General features: G+C 59.8%; 3 protein-coding genes across 9 annotated transcripts; 2 read left to right on the plus strand and 1 right to left on the minus strand.

Annotated features, from left to right (window-relative positions):
- Window positions 1-412: 412 nt before the first annotated feature.
- CDC42EP5 (CDC42 effector protein 5) lies at window positions 413-8,424 on the plus strand. The gene is made up of 3 exons (XM_023650410.2): window positions 413-675; window positions 1,335-1,482; window positions 4,936-8,424. Exon 3 carries the CDS (start codon window positions 4,936-4,938, stop codon window positions 5,395-5,397), a length of 462 nt encoding a protein of 153 aa, XP_023506178.1. The 5' UTR covers window positions 413-675; window positions 1,335-1,482; the 3' UTR covers window positions 5,398-8,424.
- On the plus strand, window positions 6,521-8,424 carry LENG9 (leukocyte receptor cluster member 9). The gene has a single exon (XM_001488815.6). It carries the CDS (start codon window positions 6,521-6,523, stop codon window positions 8,033-8,035), a length of 1,515 nt encoding a protein of 504 aa, XP_001488865.3. The 3' UTR covers window positions 8,036-8,424.
- LENG8 (leukocyte receptor cluster member 8) lies at window positions 8,150-20,221 on the minus strand. 7 transcript variants are annotated; one of them, XM_014730577.3, is made up of 16 exons: window positions 20,082-20,221; window positions 18,442-18,534; window positions 17,554-17,728; window positions 17,095-17,190; window positions 16,160-16,270; window positions 15,078-15,330; window positions 14,716-14,857; window positions 14,250-14,438; window positions 13,573-13,851; window positions 13,355-13,495; window positions 12,923-13,208; window positions 12,240-12,341; window positions 12,091-12,159; window positions 11,873-12,002; window positions 11,583-11,790; window positions 8,150-9,409 (listed from the first exon to the last, which is right to left on the minus strand). In XM_014730577.3, exons 2-16 carry the CDS (start codon window positions 18,477-18,479, stop codon window positions 9,247-9,249), a joined length of 2,382 nt encoding a protein of 793 aa, XP_014586063.1. In that variant the 5' UTR covers window positions 18,480-18,534; window positions 20,082-20,221; the 3' UTR covers window positions 8,150-9,246. The 7 variants fall into 7 exon arrangements, with proteins under 7 accessions (XP_014586063.1, XP_070079423.1, XP_070079424.1 ...); XM_070223322.1 differs by lacking the exon at window positions 20,082-20,221 and adding an exon at window positions 19,767-19,937; XM_070223323.1 differs by lacking the exon at window positions 16,160-16,270.

Here is a 20,221-nt window from a genome sequence, read left to right on the forward strand (position 1 = left end):
GCTGGCCTCCTTCCTGGGCCTCTGCTCTCCTCCATGTCAGGCCCTCCCTCACACTGGCCGCTGAGGGATCTTCCTAATACCCAGATCTGACCCTCTTCTTGTCACCGATAGCCACAGGCGCTCAGAGTGATGTAATGGTCTTTCTAAGGATGAGCAGCTTCAGGCCGGGACATCCCTCCAGGGAACCCTCCAAAGCGCAGTCCGAGCTGCCCCTGCACACCGCCATCCTCCTGCTGGTCTCCTGCCTGACTTTCACTGTTTCCCTCTCGCCCGCGCCACACACACTCCCCAACAGCTGCAATCTGGAAGAAATTACCCTTCTAAACAGCCAGACTTCCCCAGTTTCAGGAAATTCCAAGCTGGGCAGGGGGAGGGGCCGAGCTGAGGGCGCGCCCTGTCCATCCCCCACCCCTCTGCGCGTCCTCCGAGCACATCCAGTCCCGGCCTCCTCCGCCCCCGCACTCAGTCCAGAGGGGCCTCTGCTTTTCCACCACCGCTTTCTAGTCCTTTAAATCCTAAAGGCAAACTTTTGGGGGATAAGGAAGGCTGGGAGGGGCCTGCACCTTAACCCTCTCTGCCCCTGACAGGCTGAGCTGGACGGGGCTGTGAGTCTGCGTTGGTGTGGGCTCCTACCATGGCCCCCGAGAGGGGCTGACACTTCAGTTCCCGCTGCAGGTAAAGAAGGGACTCGATGCCAGGGGTGGGGCCTGGACTCCTGGATCTGAGGGAGGAGGGGCTGGGGCCTGGACCCCTGGGTCTGAGGGAGGAGGGGCTGGAGGCCTGGACCCCTGGGTCTGAGGGAGGAGGGGCTGGGGGCCTGGACCCCTGGGTCTGAGGGAGGAGGGGCTGGGGCCTGGACCCCTGGGTCTGAGGGAGGAGGGGCTGGGGGCCTGGACCCCTGGGTCTGAGGGAGGAGGGGCTGGGGGCCTGGACCCCTGGGTCTGAGGGAGGAGGGGCTGGGGGCCTGGACCCCTGGGTCTGAGGGAGGAGGGGCTGGGGCCTGGACTCCTGGGTCTGAGGGAGGAGGGGCTGGGGGCCTGGACTCCTGGGTCTGAGGGAGGAGGGGCTGGGGGCCTGGACTCCTGGGTCTGAGGGAGGAGGGGCTGGGGGCCTGGACTCCTGCATCTGAGGGAGGAGGGGCTGGGAGCCGGACTCCTGGGTCTGAGGGAGGAGGGGCTGGGGCCTGGACTCCTGGGTCTGAGGAGTAAGAGAACCAGAAACCACGATTCCTGGAACCTGAGAGAGGAGGAGGGGGCCTGAGGAGGTGGCATGTGGACCCGGACGCCTGGGTCCCAAATCCCCCTCCAAGTTCCCCATGACACTTCCTTTGCCAGGTGAGATCCCGCCCGGAGGAAGAAGGAAGAAGGTGCAGGCCTGGGACTAGGAGGCGGAGGCGTCTCCACACCGAGGAGAGGGGCGTCCCAGCCAGAGTGGGAGCCGGAGCCAGAGAGCGTGCCTGCCCCGCTTGGCGAGGACCGCGAGGTGAGGGGCAGTGGTGGGCCAGGGCCCCCGGGCAGGTCCAGAGGGAAGCAGGACAGACGGCCAAAAGGACGGCGGCCGCTGAAGTCCGGGCCGCAGCCACGTGGCTTCAGGAAGCGCGCGCTGGAGCTGCAAGGAGCTGGGGGTCACCCACTCCCGGGTCCCCCGGCTCTGCCCTGGCCCCACCCGCCTCGCAGACTCTCCCAAAGGGCTGAGAACCAGTCGGGCCGGATCCGGAGAGGGTTGTTATTTCCCTCCTGGCGGGGCCGGGGCCTGGAGAGGACAGAGGTGAACCAGCTGTGCCCCCCACCCCTGCAGCTGGAGCTGAGGCCCTGCGGGGGCTGGAAAGAGACGGGGAGGGTGGAGGCGGGAGGAGGGCCGGTTGCCTAGGGCGCGGGGTCAGGGCCTCCGGGGACCCACCTGGCTCCTGCCCTCTGTGTCTGTTTCACGTTTGTCGCAAACAACAACCCCTCTGTGCATAGCCTTGGCCATGTGACGGGCTTTTTCCAAGCATGACCTCATTGCATCAAGCACACAACTCTGCTAGAGGGAGGTTGGAGCCCTCATTTAAGAGGACACTGGGGCTGGAAGCAGTGGAATGATTTGCCCCAAGGTCTCAGGTATAGGAGGAGAAAAGGTGGCATTCAAACACGATTTCTCTAATTCTTGTCTGGAATGTAAAAAGAAAAGAATAACAAATGATCAAGTATATCTCTGGCCTTCATGTCAAATCAAAACATTATTTTTTCCATGGGGATGCTCGCTGGCCCACCCCATCCTGTGAGGGGCTATGAGCAATATATCATCCTTAGACCCTGGAGTTCATCCACCTAGAGTCCAAATCCAGCCCCAACATTTGCTACTGAACTACCCAGGGCAAGTTACTTCACCTCTCTGTGCCTCAGCCACCACATCTGTAAAATGGACATTGTGATAAGGGTTTCTGCCTCATTGGTTGTTCTGAGGGTTGAATGAGTTGGTTCATCTCTGTGAAGCACCTAGGCCCATGTCTGGCCTGGAATAAGTGCTTGGGAAGTGAAATGTCAGCATCGTGAGTCTGCTTTACGAGGACCCCTAGCAAACAAGCATTCTGATTCCTGTTTGTCAGTGGAGTAAACTGAGGGTTAAGGTTGAGGAGGTTTGTTTGGGGTCCCACAGAAAGGAAAAGGCAGCCAGGTGTGTTTGATGTCAGGAACCAAAATCTGAATGTGCTGCCAGGTGCTGGAAAGTGCAGTGAGGTCACCTGGCAGGGCAATAGGAGGATGGGATGAGGGACAAGCTGGGGGGTGGGCAGGCAGAAGGGGTGGTGGCTGGGAGCTGTTCAGGGACGGGTCACTTCACAGGGTAGCAGACAGTGGAACTGGTGACTCTGGGCTCTGGAGTCCCACGGAGCTGGCTTTGTGGCTTTGGGCAAGTCATGTACCCTCTGTCTGTTTCCTTCTGTGGGACAGGGGAGAATGATCCAAGGTGGGACTCCACTGAGCATTTATTGAGCATTTGCTGTGTGCTACGACTTTCATGGGTAAAATCTCACCAATTCCTACAAAGAGACTACAAAGTATTATATGAGTACCATTCCATTTTCGAGATGAGAAAATGAGGTCAGATCAGAAAGGTTAAGTAACTCGCCTAAAGCCACGCAGCAATGGGCACAGCCATATCCAAACCTGGGCAGTTGGCTTTCTGAGTTCTGCCTTTTCTTATCCATAATTTACTGCAGAGTAATGATGGGCACTGTTAGCAGTGAGAGCAGATTTGTTATTTTAAACTGTGGATTGAGATTCATTAATGAGCAAGGTCAGCATTTTTTAAAAAATAAAATGATTTGGAATTTAAAATATCCAAGTGCCTAGCATGTTATAAGAGTAACATGTTTGTTTCATGAAATTTGTGTTTCCCTTATGTGCTGGCAGGAGGGGAGGGGGTGGGAATAGTGTGCTAGGTTGCAATAAAAATATATCTGCTCATCTAGGCTGAGATCAGAGAAGTTTGAGACACACTGCAGAGGTAGTAAATTAAGACTGGTTTGCCCAGAGAAATAAATGTGAACAGTGAGTGTGTGTGTGTGTGTGTGTGTGTGTGTGTGTGTGTGGGTAGGGTAGAGGGCAGCCCTCAGAACACATCCATCTACATTTATTTTAAATTCTTTTGACTTTGATTTTTCTCCGCATGACTGATATTTCCCAGGGTGCTAGTTACTAAGAGAACAATGCTGGCTGTTTTGACTTCCTCATAGGAGTTTATCAAATCTAAATTTTGTTCCACAGTTATTGTTTGGAGACAAATACTCCCCTACTTCCAACACTAGCACTACCAGTTGGCTGGCACTATGACAAATAGGGTTTTCTTTGATTGAGTTTTCCCATGTGCCCTGCAAGGAAAGGAGGGTTATTTCATCCATCTTACAGACAGGAGACAGACAGACAAACAGAGATCACATAATTCATCCCATTTCATACAGTTGGCAAAGGGTGGGGCTTCAATTCAAATAGAAAGAGTTTTCATTATAATAACAGTGACTGTAGTTATTACAAAAGTCCAAGGCCATCACAGTCCCTCCCAGAAGTTCCATAAAAACACCCAGGTTCCAGGATATGGTCAAAGGTTGGCAGGCATTTCTATTGACCATTGAATCCCCAGGGTAGCCACGTGACAATAGTGTACCTAATTCAAGTTCACAAGCTGCCAGCTTCAAATTTACGCCATTCTTGTTCGTTTTTTTAACATAGGGAAATTTTATTATCATCTTACAAAAACTGAGCCATTACATTGTCTCTTTCAAAATCAAATAACTCAAATTATAAAATACTGTGCAAGTAGACAGATTCCCAGACCCACCCTAAACCTGAATTAAAATCTTCCAGCAGGCCTGCAGGATGACTTTTATGTGCCCTAGGCAAAGCTTTCATGAGGGTGTGTGTACCTGTATTTATATATTTATATTTTACGACTGTGTTGTTATAAAGACAAATAGAATCCACACATTTTAAAATAAACGAAAACATTTTCACTTTTTCGTGTGTGGTGGGCCCCAGGCACTGCACCTGCTGCACCTAAGGGACAAAGTTAGTCCCGTCTTCAGGGACGGGGCCTGGGAATCTCCGTCTTTGAGAAGCTGGAGTTTTCTGTCAAGTCTGGGAAGCATGCAGAAGGGTGGGTGACGCCTGTTGCTCGTTGCAGGGCCTATAGGAAGCTCAAATGTTAGTTCTTGTTGGAATCAGCATAGCTTGGTGGTCATGGGCAGACCTAAATTTGAGTCTGAGATTTGAATCAAGCACTGTGGCCTGGGGCCTCTGGGAGCCTCAGTTTCCCCCACCTGTAAAATGGGAGTAAACCGCTTTCATCATCATCTTGTCCTTTTGGAGGGCATCCTGTCCTCATGGAGGGCTGGGGACACGGCAGGCATCGGGCGCTCCATCCCGGGGGAGGCAGCACTGACCCGCCCCTACTCCGCAGATGCCGGTGCTGAAGCAGCTGGGCCCCGTGCAACCCAAGAAGCGGCCAGAGCGCGGCGCCCTGTCCATCTCCGCGCCGCTCGGCGACTTCCGGCACACGCTGCATGTGGGGCGCGGCGGCGACGCCTTCGGGGACACGTCGTTCCTGAGCCGCCACGGCGGAGGGCCGCCCCCCGAGCCCCGGGCGCCGCCCGCGGAGGCCCCGCGCTGTGCGCCACCGCCCGCCGTGCCGCAGCCCCCGCCGCCCGCCCTGCGCGCGCCCGCGCCCGCCGACCCGCTGCTGTCCTTCCACCTGGATTTGGGCCCCTCCATGCTGGACGCCGTGCTGGGCGTCATGGACGCGGAACGCCCAGGGGCCGCGGCCGCCAAGCCCGACGCGGACCCCGGCTCCGGGGCGCAGCACCCCAGGGCCCGCTGCAGCCCTAGCGAGGACCTCGAGCTGGACGACGTCATTGGCCTGTAGGCACCCCGGTTCCCCGCGCCTCTACAGTCCGACACCCCACTTCTTTATACATAAACGGCCAAGGTCTGTGCCTCAGTTCTGTCTGTTCACTTTGCATGTGGGAAGGGAGCATGGGGAGGGGGCTGATGGGGCCTGCGCCTTTAAGAGCCAGGTCTGTCTCCTTGCGGTCCGATCTATGCGGTAACTGGACCAGCCAGGTGGAGGTCGGATAATGGGCTCGGACTGGAGGGATACCGCACTTTAAGAGAGCTCGGGGGCGTGGCTAGGTGATGCCCCTCCCAGGGGCGGGGTCCCGGCATGGCCCCTCCCACAGCCTCTTTCTTTCATTGATGTTGACTTGAGCTCGCGTCCAGGTGGGCTTCGCTCGGGCGGAGCTACTCTTGACCCTGGGAGCGTCCGCAATGCGAAGTGGCCGGGAAGAGGCGTTGTCCCCGTGGAGGAGGCTCCCTTTTCCCCCAGAGATGCGTGGGTCCGAGGGCGGCAGCAGCGTCCCGAGTCAGAGGTACGAAGTTCAGTCCGCACCTCCAGGCGTCCAGTTGTCCCGGGCGCCCGCGGACGGTGCGACCAAACGGGGGAGGGGGCCCGAGGGGCGTGACAGCACATGCAAATCTTTGGGCAGGGGGCGGAGCCAGGCTCGCTAAGTGCACGAAGGAGGCGGGGCTGCACATGCAAATCATTGGGCGGGGGGCGGAGCCAGGCTCGCTGACACCGAGGAGGCGGGACTGCGCATGCAAATTACTAGGGCCAGGGGTGGGACCACAGTGTAAATCGCCTGGCGGCGGAGGGCGGCCCCACTGGGGGCGTCGCCGGACGTGTAAATTTCTCGGCTGGGGGCGGGGCCAGGTTCTCTAAGGCGTCTGAGCGGCGCGGCCGCACCGGTAAAGCACTTGGACTGGGGGCCGGGGTGCTGGCAGGGTCAGATTCCCAGAGGACTCCGCGGAGGGCGGTCCCGGGATCAGGCCGGAGTCCTCGCGAGCGCGGGCGTGGTTCCCGGGTCGGGGCGTGGCCGGGGCGCCGGCCGGTGAAGCCACAGCAGGTCCCGGCAGACCTGTCCCGGCAGGCGGACCTGTCGCCGGCGCTAGACGGCCTAGGCCGGGGGCGCGCCAGCCACACCCCGGCTCTCATGGCGGCGGCCGGAGCGCCGGAGTCGCCCCTGGAGGTCCCTGCTGCGGAGCCCCCGCCGCCGCCGGCCTGCCGCTTCTTCCTGGAGGGCCGTTGCCGCTTCGGTGCCCGCTGCCACCAGCCCCACCCTGGGGCGCCGGCGCGGCCTAGCGATGAGCCCGAGCCCGAGCCCGGGGCCAAGAAGCCGCCGCTGCGCACGGCCGCGGCCGTCATCCAGCGCATCCGCTGGGACCCGCGCCTCGACCCGGCTGACTTCTCGGTGGGCTACGTCGACCGCTTTCTGGGCGTGCGCGAGGAGCCCTTCAGCGCCTTCTGCTGGGACGAGCCGCTGGCGGCGCTCGGGCCGGGCGTGCTGGCAGTGCCGCAGCACCGCGTGCGCTACTTCCGCTTCCGCGGCCGCGTCGTGTGGGACCGCGCCTCGCGCACCGACCACGTCTTTGGCTCGGGCTCGGCGGCGGGTCGTGGGCCCACCATCCTGGATGTGCTTGACAGCGGGGACGCGCCGGACGGCGGGGACGCGCGCGGGACTGGAGATGTGCACGCCGGGGAAGCTAGGGCCGAGGATGCACATCGGACCGCAGAGGCGCAGGACCGCCTAGCTGCGGGCCCGGCTGGCGCTCCGGCAGGAGAGCAAGGAGAGCGGGACACGACGGAACTCGAGGATACTTTTGCCCGCGAGAGGGGAGGCTCGGAGGCCCGGCACCTGGAGGTGGTAGGGACATCTGCGAAGGCCCAGAAGCAAGAGCTGGGAGGGGCTGGAGGCCAGGCTTCCCCGTGGACGGAGCCAGAAAAACGTCTAAAACCAGCCACTGCCGTCGGCAGGACTGCAGAGCCACAGGCCACGGCAGCCCCAGAGCGGACCCTAGAAGGTTTTCCTGATAAGGCAGCAGAGTGGGGTCTCGGGGCCTGGCCCCTAGACAGGAGAGAGAACACTGTGGCCAGGGCTGAGACCCCTCGCCAGCCCCGGCCAACGCATTTTGTGGCCCTCATGGTGACGGAGCCCGGGCTGCAGGCAGGAGTAGCCAAGGCCCAGGAAGAGATGGTCCGAAGTGCGCCATCATGTGCTGCGTTCACGGTGCCTGCACAGGCCCTGCACCTGACACTGGCCCTGCTGCGGCTGGTGGGCCCCGGGGAGGTGGAGGCTGCGGTCAGCGCCCTAAGACGCGTGCTCTCGGCCCCGGGGCTTCAGGCACCCCCTTGGCTAAGCTTTACACGCCTGGTGCTCCTGGGCCACCATGTGCTCTGTGCCCCACCTTCCCCCTCCCTGGCAAGCATGGCCCAAGTGCTGGGACAGAGGCTGGAGGCCGAGGGGCTCAGAGTGCTAAAGCCCCCGGGAGGGCTGGACCCCCACCTCACCCTGGCCAAGGTACCCCAGGGTTCCGAAGTGTGCCTTCCTGTGCCTGGGTTCAGCCCTGGGCAGGAGCTGGGGAGCCAGCCCCTGGGGAAACTCTGGCTGTGCAGCATGGGGAGGACAGGCGGCACCTACCAGCCCCTAGCTGAGATCCCCTTGGGGTGACACTCCCAGACCTCTAGGGAAGATAAATTGGATCTCAGCCCCAAAAGAAATCACGGCCAGGACCCAAACAACCTGACAGAGGAGATCCAGTCCAAGCAGGAGGGACAAACGGTGTTCTCTCTCTCTCTCTCTCTTTAATTTTGGTTTCTCTCAAGCTTCCAAATGGTGCTCAGTGCTCCAAGGAAAGAACGAAGGAAGGAAAGGGGAGGGGAAAGGAAGGGGAGGGGAGGCAGAGGAGGAACATCTGGAAAAAAAGCAGCCTGACAGTCCAGCTGTTTGCAAACTCATTGCACATCCTCCAGTTACATGGCAGAAGAGGGAGGGAGGACGGAAAAGAAAAGGGGAGGAAGAAGAAAAAGTAACTTAAATAAACACACACAAAAAGAAAAGAGAAGGAAACATGACGTGAGCTGGTGATCCATGAAGGCGGGGAGGGGTAACTGGTTTACCTGTGCTGAACCAAGGAAGGGGTGGGAGCAGGAGGAGGAGGGAGGGGGGGAAAAAAAAACCAGAAGAAACACTGGGATGGAGGGAGGAGGGAACACGGAAACAACTTAATACAACTGTAGACGAGGCGGCCCGGCCGGCGAGGTCCCGCGATGGCCTCCGGAGTCCTCAGTGCCGGTGGCGGTGGATCTGGTGGCGGCGTGGCGTCGGCATTTCTGGGGTGGGGGCCGAGGGCAGGGCACAGTCTTTACGCGGCTCCCCTCGCCCCAAACACTGAGGCCCCGGAGGGCTGAGCAACAAGAGTCTGTGGTGAGGCAGATGGCAGCGGGCAGGTGTGCTGGTGCCCCTGCCGCGGCGGGCACGGGCGGAGCGGCCTGTCTTCTTCCGCTGGCCCCCCGGCTTGGGACGGGCCAGGGTGCCGGGTCGGTACCGGAGTACAAGCTCGAGAGAGAGAGAGAGAAAACACTGAGACAGCATTAGTGGAGGTGCCAGGTGGACACAGACCAGCCAGCCCACAGACCGTGCCCCCAACCCTCCACTGTCCCACCCTCCCCTAATCCCGTTCCTCTGAGGCAAAAAATAAAAATGTAGAAAAAATCTCTGTACAGACTCCCTGGTGGGAAAACGGAGGCAGGGATGGTAGCTCTTCCTGGAGCCCACTCCCCACAAATTAATTTACAACCCAAGTCCATGGCTCAAAAGCAAAATCGGCAAAGGCGGCGCTGGGGGGCCGCGGCCCCGCCCCCCGCCCCGTCGGCTGGTGCTCAGAAGGCTGACAGCTGCGCCAGGCTGAGGCGGCAGTCGATGCTGGCGTTGTCCGGGCCCGTGTAGGCCAGGCCCAGGGGCTCTAGGAAGGCCCGGCAGGCGGCCTCGCCCTCGAAGGCCAGCTCGGCCTGCAGGTAGGAGACGGGCAGCGCAGGGCGGAAGCTATGGAGACAAGAGGAGAAGGTGATGAGGCACGCGGCGGGCGGGGGAGGGCCCCACCTGCAGGGAGTGGGTGCCCCCCCCTCAGGCACCCAAAGGGTTTCCTCAGCACGTTACCTGCTGACCTCTCACCCCACCCCCAGCCTCCCCACCTCAGGGGCTTGGGGGGGCCCGGGGTGGGGGCTGGCGGCCCCAACCCCGGTTGTGCCCCCCTTCACCCTCACTTACCTGTGCAGGGGGACCAGGAAGGAGAGGGAATGGGAGGGAAGGGCCCAGCTGGCTCCTCCGCAGCTCAGGGCCTGAGCAGTCCCTCAGAAGAGGGCCCCACTGTGGCCAAGGGGCAGGGGCTGGGCGGAGGGAGTGCGCCATGGGCATGGGAGGGGCATGGGGCAGCCAGCAGGGGGTACTGCCTCTCTGGGGAACCCGCCCCTCACTGCTTCCCCTGCCAGGGGAACACCCCAGGCACAGGTGTCAGCCAGCACTGAGTATATACTTAAAACAGTTAATTCCTGGTTGCTGATAAGAGACTTGAGCACCTGACATGTGCTGGGAAAGGGCAGTTCTAAATGCTGCCACATTAACTCACTGAATTCCCACAGTCAGCTGTCACCCTACCCTTTATAAACACACACTGAGGCAACCAGTTCCAAACAGGGCCACTTGGCCAGCGTCACCTAGGGAGGGAGTGGCAGAAAGCACCTGAACCAGTCCTGCCTCGAGCCCAAGCTTTGTCTCAGCCCTGGAGAGCCTGCTGCCCTCACTTCTGAGCTGGCCTCCTGGCTGCCCTGCAGGAACCCGGCTCTGGGATGGGGTGGGGGTGGGGGGGGCACGTCTGCCAAGGAAAGGCAGCGCCACCTTTGGAAGTGGGAAGGCCTGAAAGCAGGCGGCCAACAACCAGGGCCCCTCCCAGAGGCCCATTCGCGGCTGGGTCCCCGACCAAGGGCCAGCATATAAACCTGGTCCAGGAATAAGAGCTCGCCCAGCTACAGCCCCGGAACAGTCCGGGGGCTTGGGAGCTGCCCTGACGGAGTCTGTCTAGTCACAGAGGTGGACTCTGAGGGCAGCCAGGGCAGCTTTCAGCCACATGGCCACTTCCCTCATCACTCCCAGGTCGGTAAACCAGGCCCTGTGCATCCTGCTTCCTCCATGTTTCTGCCCCACGTCCTCTTCTCTATGTCTGTGCCACTGCCCTGGCTCAGCCTCTGCCTTAAGTCTTCTTGACCTAAACTGGATCTAGAGCACATCTCCTGTCCTTCAAGCTGACTGTCCCTCCCCAGCTCCAAACCATCCCCATGGCTCCTAACCTCGGACCAGGGGTTCTCAACCTCGACAAGACTAACACCTGGGGGCTGGATGCTGCTGTGCTGTGGGGCATCCTGTGTACTGCAGGATGTTTAGCAGTACCCCTGGTCTCAACCCACTCAAGAAGTAGTACCCCCTAGTTGTGACAATAAAAGTGGTCTCCTTATATTGCCCTCCATCCCCTGGGGGCTTCTCACTTCCAAGGACCCAAGCATCCCCACCCCCCAACACACACACACACACACACACACGCACCCACGCACAGTGGGCACATGCAACACCTGGTGGGCCGAGGACGTGCTCTTTTTAAGTACCACCCCCAGTCTGGCTGGCCCCCATGTCACGCCTATTTCCCTAAACATTGTCTGCAGTCTCAAAGGACCTCAAGTGGGAATGGGGCCCTGTCCCGTTAGACCAGACCAGAAGCTGCCAAGAGCAGGCCCGCCTTTCTAGTTTGTCTCTACAGAGCAAGGAGCTCAGCGACAGGAGAGCCGCAAAAGACAGGCGGACAGAGACCTCAAGGCAGGAAGCCAAGAGCCCAGAGCAAGAAGAAAACGAACTAGAAACCAGGGTGACTTGAGCAGGAGAAAGAGAGCAGCAGAGGGATGAAGAGTGACCCCTGGAGCAGTGAGGCAGAGAACGGCCCAGAACAGGGTGGGCTGTGTGAAGGGAAGCAGGAGGATCTGAGGGAGGGCTGAGTGTGGAAAGACGAGACGGGAGAGAGGACCAGGACACGAGGGAGGGCGACCAGGGGACACAAGGGCTCTGGAGCCGGAGGCCTGATGGCCAGGAGCGTGAGGGGGGGGATGACAGGGAGGAGGGTGGCGGCGGGGCCGGCAGAGCAGAGAGCCGGGGGAAGCTCAGCTTCACATACGTTTTGATCATCGCCTTGAGGGCAGCCTTGCGCTCTCGGTCTGCAAACTTGTCCACGAGGTAGCCAGACATACAGGGCGCATGACAGTAGAGCCGGAAGAAGCGGTGGTAGTTGCCCAGAGCCCAGGCTGCCCGTAGCGCCAAGGCGTGGGCCACGCAAGGGTCTGCCTTCAGCTCCCGTGTCAGATACGCCAGTTCCGTGGTGATATCTGGGGTCCGAGACAAAAGGGGCTCAGGAGGGCCCAAGCCTGGAGGCCTGGGGCAGCCGTGCCCGTGGACCGTGCCTCTCACCTCCGGAGTTCTTGGTGAAGATGTAGTAGAGGATCCGGTAGGCCGTGAACTCACCCACGTTGCCTGGCAGGTTCTCAGCATACAGTGACTTGAGCTGCGTCTGGCACTGGTTAAACTCCTCGTGGTCACCCTGGAGGGTCAGGCACGGAGGAGGAGCAGAATGAGGCCAGGAGAGGGAGCCCGGGAGGAGCCCAGGAGGGCCTCGTCAGCCCACTCACCTTCTCCAAGGCGATTCGGGCATGCGTCTCGTACACTTCCACCGTGAACTCGGTGCGCACACCTTGCACCTGGGGCAGCGGGCAGGGAGAAGTTAGGCCGGAGCAGGACAGGACGAGCCAGGGCCAGGCCCTCCCAGCACCCGCCTCACCGTCAGATCTTGCCGGATGGATTTCATCTGCTCGCAGGCGAAGGCATAGTCCTGTTTCTCCTTCCAGTGGGACTTGACCATGCACAGTGACTTCTTCAAAACCTGGGGAAGGAATGGAATCAACGCTCAGTGTGACTGAGGCAAGGGTGCAAAGACACACTAGAACCTGCTACAGGCCCACTAACTTGCTGTCTTAAAAAGAGGGCTGCGACATCAAACCCACTGAACGACTCGCCACCAACATTAGAAAGATCGCAAAACAGCCTGCTACAATAAAATGCTCCCAGGCCTCGGTTTCAGCATCAGCACATGCGGTCATGTCCTTTGGGATGGAATGTTGACTACGTTTCTACCGTTGGCCTCAGCGGAGGATGCTGAGGCCCAATCATCCCACTGCCTCAGGGGCACGGGCCTGGGAGGGGGGCTTCCTTCTATCTCCTAAGCAGGGGACGGAGACTCAGAGGCCAAGCAAGTGTCCCAACAAGGCCATACACGCTGGACTCAGGGCTCCGAAGCACAGGTTCTGTCTTCACTTCACTTCTCAGAGTGCCCACCGGCCTTGATGTCCCCAGCCAGCTGCAGGTGCCTGCCTGCGACAGCACCCCCTCCTGTGTGGTCTCTGCCATCCTCCCTGTGTTGGCAACACGGGCCTAGAGCCAGCACCAGCCTTCCTGGGTACTTACTGCCACAGGGCGCACGGTAGATGGGTCTGGGGCACAGGTGAGACGCAGGTAGTGCTTGGTGATGTCAGGGCAGGTGCCCACGATCTGCAGCTCCTGCCAGTCAGGGTCAGCCCCGCTGCTCTCTAGACTGCCCATCTGCAGCACCAGGGGCTCGAGGCGCAGGCGGCGGGAATGTCCGTGCTGGAAGCGGGCCGCCCGCTTCTGCTTCTTCAGCTCACGCTCGGGGTCCTCACACTCCAGCGCTGCCATCTTCTTGCGGCTGCGCTTGGTGGGAGCTAGATCGTGCCTGGGCAGGGAGAAGTGGGCAGGGAAGGAAGCAAAGGGTGGGTGCCATGCTCCAGCCTCAGCCACAGGGGCAGTCAGAGGTGTGCCTCTCCAACGCTCCCCAAGGACACAGCCCTCCTCCTCCTGGTCACCGACCCCAGGTCTCACCTCTTCCCACGCTGCGCCCTGCCTCGGCCCCGATCCATGTGGGCTCCCCGACCTCCTCGGCCCTTGGGGGGCGGGTTCCTGCGACCCACAGGATGACACTCATTCCCTGAGTAGGAACTGTCGGAGTCCGAGTGGGAGTCACTGCACAGAAGCAGCAAGAAGGTGAGGCCTGAATGGCTGCTCCCCCAGGCCCACCCTCCACCCTGGAGCCTGCGCACCTGCGGCGGAAGTGGCGGGTCGGGGACCGGGAGGAGGAGCGGGAGCGGGAGTCCGTGCTGGAGGAGGAGCTGTTGTCCTTCATGAAGACATTGCGGTTGCCAAATTTGGCGAAGCTGCTGCCCCGGGCTCGGCCAGCACCCCCAGCCCCTGGTGTCCCTCGCTGGGACTGGGCACCCCCGCCCCTTGTCGCTGAGCCTGCCCCCCTGGGAGGATGAAGGCTGCTAGGGGCCTCCCACCGCTTCTTCTTGGGGCTCTCAGCCACAGGCTCCCGAGTCAGCCTGAGGATATAGCAGGGCAGGGCATCACCAACCCGGCGCCCCCACCGCCCCCAACATCTGCCACCCACCCCAGGGACACACAAGCTCAGGCGGGAAGGGCACTTACCCAGGCGACTCAGCTAATACGTTGCAGAAATGAGAGGCAAACCCAAGGTTTTCTGTGTCTACGGGGTGCTCTTAGCCGCTGAGTAACACACACCTGCCAGCCTCCACGGCCCTCACCCACCCGAGGATTCCAACCCTTGGCGACTCCTGGCCTCCCGCCCCCAAGATCCAACATCCCTGCTCATTTCTCTTTGGGGCTCCAGGTACCCACATATGGAGGTCTCCACACAGCACCCAGCTCCCCTCCTGTGCAAAATCGCCCTCATCCCCGCATGGCCCCCACCCGGACTCACCCCGGCAGAGGCTCCCGGCTCCAGTCGATGGTGTAGGCCGAGCCGTCCTGGAGCCGGGCCTGCAGCACCTCCTTGAGCAGCTTCTCCGTCCGGTCCTTGTCCTCCTCCGACTCGCAGGCCGTGAAGCAGCGCTCCACGTACTCCTTCATGTCCTGCGGCCAGTCATCAGGCTTCCCGGACAGGCTCCCCCTGGGGGCGGATGCAGGCACTCAGCTGGGGGGCACCCCGCACCCCAGCAAAAACTGTCATCACGACCCCTCACTGAGCTGACACACGTGCCAGATACACGGCAAGTGTTTTCCTTTCCCCTCTTGTTTCATGCTCTCAGCAACCCCGGGGAAGGGACCCCTCTCCGTGTTTGGAGGAGCGGACTGAGACTCGGGGTGCAGAACGTACCAGTGGACTGTACACAGACGCTGAGTACAGAGGCAAGGGGCCTGGGTGGGGGCAAGGGCATGGCCATCACCTGTGGTTCTGCGCCTTCTCGGGGTTGGGCTGGGGGCCGAAGCTGCTGTGCTGGCCCTCCGAGGCAGAGGTGAAGCTCTGGCTGGTGACGGCAAAGGGCCGCTTCTGAATGTTGAACTTGAGACCACCAGTCCCAGGGGCTGCTGTGGGGGCAGCAAAAGCTGGGGTTAGGACATCCTGGGCCCGCCTGGGGCTGCCCTACCCCCAGGAAGGGGACAGGCCAAGCTGCAGAGTGGCTGCACTCAAAGCCTTGGGACATCACACACCCAGAAATAAGGATACCGCCCCAACGTGCCTCAGGCCCAAGGCCTGAGAGGTGCAACCCCCATGCCCTGTCCTCTCTGGGGTCCAACGCCAACTTACGCTTCATGCGGTTCCAGAGCTGCTGGCCCTTCTTGGGCTTAGCAGCCTCAGGGTAGCTGTGCGGCCCATAAGCCTGGCCCGGGGCGGGCCCTGCCTGGCTGTGCTGGGTGGCTGGGGCCGTCCCGGGCTGGGGGCCGCTGTTCAAAGTGTGAGCCCCGTGGGGAGGGTTGGAGGGCTGAGGGGGCTGGGCTGCCGGCAGCTGCTGAGGGGGGGCCTGGTAGGACATGCTTTCATCCATGCCGGGGACCGGGGGCTGTCGGAGGAAGCAGGCATTGAAGGCGCGAGCAGAGTTCTCCATGCTCTCTCACTCTGCTCTCATGATTGTAACGTTACTCAGCTCTCAGCTCTATGTCGTGAGCCCCAGGTGGAGTATCACCCTGGACCCACAGAATGACCCTCTGAAGGACAGACTTTTATTACCCACCCTTTTCACAGCCAAGAGAATGCAGGCTCAGACACTGAGCTGCTTGCTCGGGGCCCCCGGCTGCTGAGTGGCAGCAGCCCACATCTAAACACGGGAGTCCACCTCCTAGTGAGCCAGTGACAGCACACCCACGCCAGCGGCCACTGTCTGAGCAGGTATCATGTGCCGGTCAAGATACACACGCGCTCAGACATACTCACAGAAGCCTTATAATAAAATGCAATTATCCTTCTCACGTGACAGAGCTGGCTGAGACGCAGAGGTCACGCAGAGAACTGGGATTCAAACCCAGACCTGCCTCCCCCGCACTAGCTCCACAGCTCCTCCAGGCTGCACGTTAACTGTAAGGCTAGACTGTGTGTGTGCATGTGTGTGTATGTATGCGTGTGCGTGCGTGCTGGAGGAAATACACAAGACAGGCTGCCACATGACAAAGCGTTCCCACTGTCATCCCAACACCTCAGCCCCTGGCCTTGCCCTAAACCCATCCTGGTTTTAAAACTGCTTTGCCCTGGTTGTTCTCAGATCAGAAATTGCTTGGCAGGGGGGAAAAAAGGGAGACAGGGCAGTGTAAATAATGCAGGCATCCCCACTGCGAGCCCACTCTCAAAACTAGAGCCCCTGCTTGAACTCGACACGGAGCCGGCTAGGGCATTACCTGGTTCAGAGTCCCTTGGTGCTGGGGTGCCGATGGCTGCTGGGGTGTGGCTGAGCCGTAGGAGCTGGCCATCCCATACTGGGAAGGCGAGCCGTAGCTCTGGTACATGCTCTGCCAAAGGCACAGGAAGGAGGGTTAGGGGTGGGCCCGATTCCTGCCCGGAAGGTCTAAACCTTCCCCTTTCTCCTGCCACTCAGGAGCCTTACGCGATCCACGACCCTCCACTCACCTCTGCTCCCTCTCTTTTTCCCTCCGCTGCATAAATGCAACAAATTATCTTACACTAAAAAAATTAACAAATAAAATGAAAACCTCTACCAATTCCATACCCCACTTCTACTAGATCTTAGAGGATCTATTTCACAAATATCTACTGAGTGCCAACTCTCCTAAGCACAACAAGAGAACAAAAAATAACAGATAAAACTTATGCTCTAAAGAAGTTTGCATTCAAAACGTAGGCACAGTTGTAGACAGACATGTAACACATCCAGCAGGAAGTAAAGAGGCCAAATAAAGAAACAGATGACAGGGTGGGGGGATGCTCCTGTACACTACGTTTGCCAGAGAAAAGGGCTCTCTGAAGGTGACATCTGGGCAGCCCTCCAGGAGGTGCGGGCCCAGGGTGCTTGGGAACGTGGGAAGAGAGCTGCAGCAGAGCAGAGCGAGAGTGGACCGGGTGTGTGAGAGACAGAGGTCGTCTCTGTGGCAACTGTGCAAGGAGCACAGGGAGAGGAGACGTGACCAGAACCACGTTAACGTGGGACTTGGCAGGCCACAGGCAGCACCGGGGATTTACCTCCTGGGCAATGAGCTAGTGAAGGGCTTTTCAGCAGGTGTCACTGCTGACTTCAACCCATGAACTACACCTGGACCCGTGCATCCTGCCTGAGCCCACTCCTCGCCTGCCGGCCCCGGCCCGGCCGGGCACTCACCATGGGGTAGTAGTAGCTGTAGGGGTAGGCGTAGTTGTACTGCTGGTACCACTGGTAGTACTGCTGCTGCTGCAGGGCTTCTGCCTGCGACACGTACTGTGGAGAGAGAGGCCCACGTGCCATCAGCATTGGCAGCGGGAGCCCATGGGCCCCACAGGCCCCAAAAGGGCACACTGATTTTCTGGTGTTTAACTGCCAAGGAATGGAAGTGTGTCCACGTCTCTCCACAGAGCGCCACCGCCTCCACCATAGGAACTGGGGCACCAAGGGTACATCTCCCTCTTCAGGTTAGGTTCCCAGGGACTAGGACCACAGAGGACTCAGGACTCTTCAAGGAAACAGACCCACTTCCCCTACCCAAAAACTCCTAGAATATCTTCAGAGTACAGTGTCCACCACGTGTGTCCCTCCCCAAGTAGCCCCCCACGCAGGGTGCCCAGGCCGGTGTGGCCTGCTCACTTGTGCACCGGCCACGGGTCCATTGCTGCTGGCCTTGGCGGAGCTGCCAGCGGCTCCTGCTTTGCTGATGCTGGCCAGGGCCTGGCGGGCCTTCTCCCACTCCGGGTTCTCGTGCATGGGAGTCTCCATGCCGTTCTCTCTGCCTGCCCCGGCCACCATGGTGTACTGAGAGGACCTGCAGAGAGAGCACGTCCAGTCAGTCTGTCCTCCCAGTACACAGAGTGAAAGATGGAGGCAGGCAAATACCACGGCTTGAACCCCAGATCTCCCTCTTATCATCTATTGGAGCCTAAATTTTCTAATCTATGATATGCTGACAACTAGTTTCTGCTTCACAGTTTCTGAGGGATAAATGGAATTACCTACCTAAGGCACTTTTCCAGGTGCCTGGTACACAGCAGTTATTAAAAATCAAACAAATGAAAAGATTATCAGTGTCCACAGAGCTAAACATAGAACCTGGCGCCTAGCAGGTGTAAGTGTTTTATGAATCAATGAATTCTGTCTGACACCACCCCAGCCAGCAGGTAATTATCATGCTGGTGTGGAAAAAATAAGCAACTAACAAAAAGATAAATGACTGAGTATTAAGTGTTGGACGCTGCCCCCTAATCACAGTTCACTGAATCAATCATCACAATTTTGTGAAGCAAGCACTGTACTGTGAAAAACGAAAGTTCAGAGGGGTGAAGACTGACCTCCTCCACACTACAGCCAAATGCTTCCCTTTAACCTTGAGGCCAGAGGAGGGCTGTGTCCCCACCACCCCCCACAGGCACTGCTGCATCACTTCCCCCACGCTGTGGGAGGGCCCATCGCGGAGGACAACACTGAGGCTTACTTCCTCTCACCCTCCCCTCCAGCTTCTGTCCCAGTAACCCCACTAACCAATCTGTGCTACGTTGATCACCCACGTTGGCCGCCATCTGGACCTTGGGGTGTAAGGGGTGGACCGCGGGAGCCAGACTGCCTTTTCACTGTCTGTGAGAGAAAGAAAGAGTTAGGGAGACTCAAGAAGGAGCAAGAAACATGTCACGATGAGGGGAGGAGAAGCGGATGGACTCACGAGAAGGCAGGCAGAAAAGGGAGTCTGAGAAAGAAGGAGCCACTGGGGTAAAGAATCTGAAGAGAATCCTGGGTGTGGAATAAAAGGGCTACAGTGCGAGGGCAAGACCTTGGCCGCCCTGCAGTGCCCTGGCTGTGAAATGAAGGATCTGAAACCCGTATGAGGAAGGAGAAGAGTTCAAGGGAAACTCTGAGACGGATAAGAAGGTGGTGGGGAGGGTAGGCTGGGGGACCTCAGTCAAGAGGTAACGAGTAAAAGGAATGCCAGAGAGGAAGGAGAAGGAAGACGACGCCCTCATGAGCAAAGCCTGCGGGAACCCCTAAGGCTGGGAGACTTGGAAAGGTTTCTGAGGGGAACTCTGTCAAGAGGGAAGCTTCTGAGGGAGACGTGAGAGAGGAGAACAGCGGAGAACGGAAAAATCAATCAGAGAAAGAGAAGATTTCTGGAAGTTATCCTAGAAACAGGGAGAAGCTGAGGGTGCCCAAGAGGAACCCCTTGGTGAAGAAACGGGTGCTTAGAAAGTTCTTAAGGGATTAATTTCAGGAAGGACCCCTAAGGACAGAGAAGAACGCTAGACGGCAGGGTCCTAAAAGCAGGGGTAGACCCAGGAGGGAGAAGCCGTAGCCCCGCCACTGGGGGTCTGGGGAGAAAGCTTCAGGGATGTCTAATGAGGTCCAGAGCATCTTTAGAAAGTTGGGAGGGGATGAGAGGACTGAAAAAAGTGAAGGGGCGTCTTGGGGGCAAGGACCGGCGGGCGTGAACTTGGGGGGGATAACTGAGAATTACGGGTGGGCTCAAAGGCGAGTCTCACGGGAGAATTCAAAAATCCTACAAGAAGTGAGGGAACAGGGACAGGAGTCTGGAGCTGGGAACAGCCCTAGAAAAGAAAGGCTAACTTAAGGAGGAAACAGGACCTGGCGGGGGGTGGGGGAGGAGGGCAGGAGGTCACGAGCGGAGAGAATCGGGGAGGCGGAAAGGGAAGGCCTGGAGTGGGTCTGAAATCGGACGCGAGGCCGGGGCCAGAGGGGCACCTGGCCGCCCCGCAGGCCTGGGGAAGGCAGAGGGGGCGCCGGGGGGAGGCAGAGGCCGCCCGGGTCCCCACGTCTGACTCCGGAGCCACCGCCCGAGCCGCGCCGCGCATGCGCACCGTCCCCGAGGATGAAGCCGGCCCAAGTGCCGCCCGTCGCCCGGGGCAACGCCGTCCTCCGGGTGGAACCTCCCGGTCAATGGGGGGTTGAGAGCGGGGGCGCTCGGGGCCCCGGAATTCCGAGGGCGGGGGCCGATGGCGCAGGCGCGCAGCTGCGCAGGCGCAGTGGCCGCTCGAGCCCGCCACACCCTGTCGCCGCTCTCGCGCGGCGTCCGCTGGTGCGACAGCCGCCAAGGCCTCGGGGCCTGCGCGACGTAACGCCGAAAGGAGACGCCGTTCGCGCCCGCCCGCCGGCCCGTCGCTCCCCACACCTACCTCGGCTGATCGCCCCCGGGACTCGTCACCAGCGGCCCAAGGCGAGAGCAACACGGCCGCGGCACGGCTCCCAACCCGGCTGACTCTTGTCTTCCCTGGGCTCCAACGTCCCGACCGCGGCGTCCTGACGTCACAAGGAG

This window comes from Equus caballus, chromosome 10 (assembly GCF_041296265.1).
Source record: "Equus caballus isolate H_3958 breed thoroughbred chromosome 10, TB-T2T, whole genome shotgun sequence".
NCBI lineage: Eukaryota > Metazoa > Chordata > Mammalia > Perissodactyla > Equidae > Equus > Equus caballus.

Bases quoted from the DNA above. Each gene is read 5' to 3' on its own strand.
- LENG8 (XM_014730566.3), bottom strand. From the start codon at position 18,479: ATGGCGGCCAACGTGGGTGATCAACGTAGCACAGATTG. The intron at 12,342-12,922 runs GTAAGTACCCAG...TTCCTTCCCCAG, and splicing joins CTACCGTGCGCCCTGTGGCA to GTTTTGAAGAAGTCACTGTG. The intron at 12,003-12,090 runs GTGAGTGGGCTG...CTGACCCTCCAG, and splicing joins CCCGAATCGCCTTGGAGAAG to GGTGACCACGAGGAGTTTAA.
- CDC42EP5 (XM_023650410.2), top strand. From the start codon at position 4,936: ATGCCGGTGCTGAAGCAGCTGGGCCCCGTGCAACCCAAGAAGCGGCCA.
- LENG9 (XM_001488815.6), top strand. From the start codon at position 6,521: ATGGCGGCGGCCGGAGCGCCGGAGTCGCCCCTGGAGGTCCCTGCTGCG.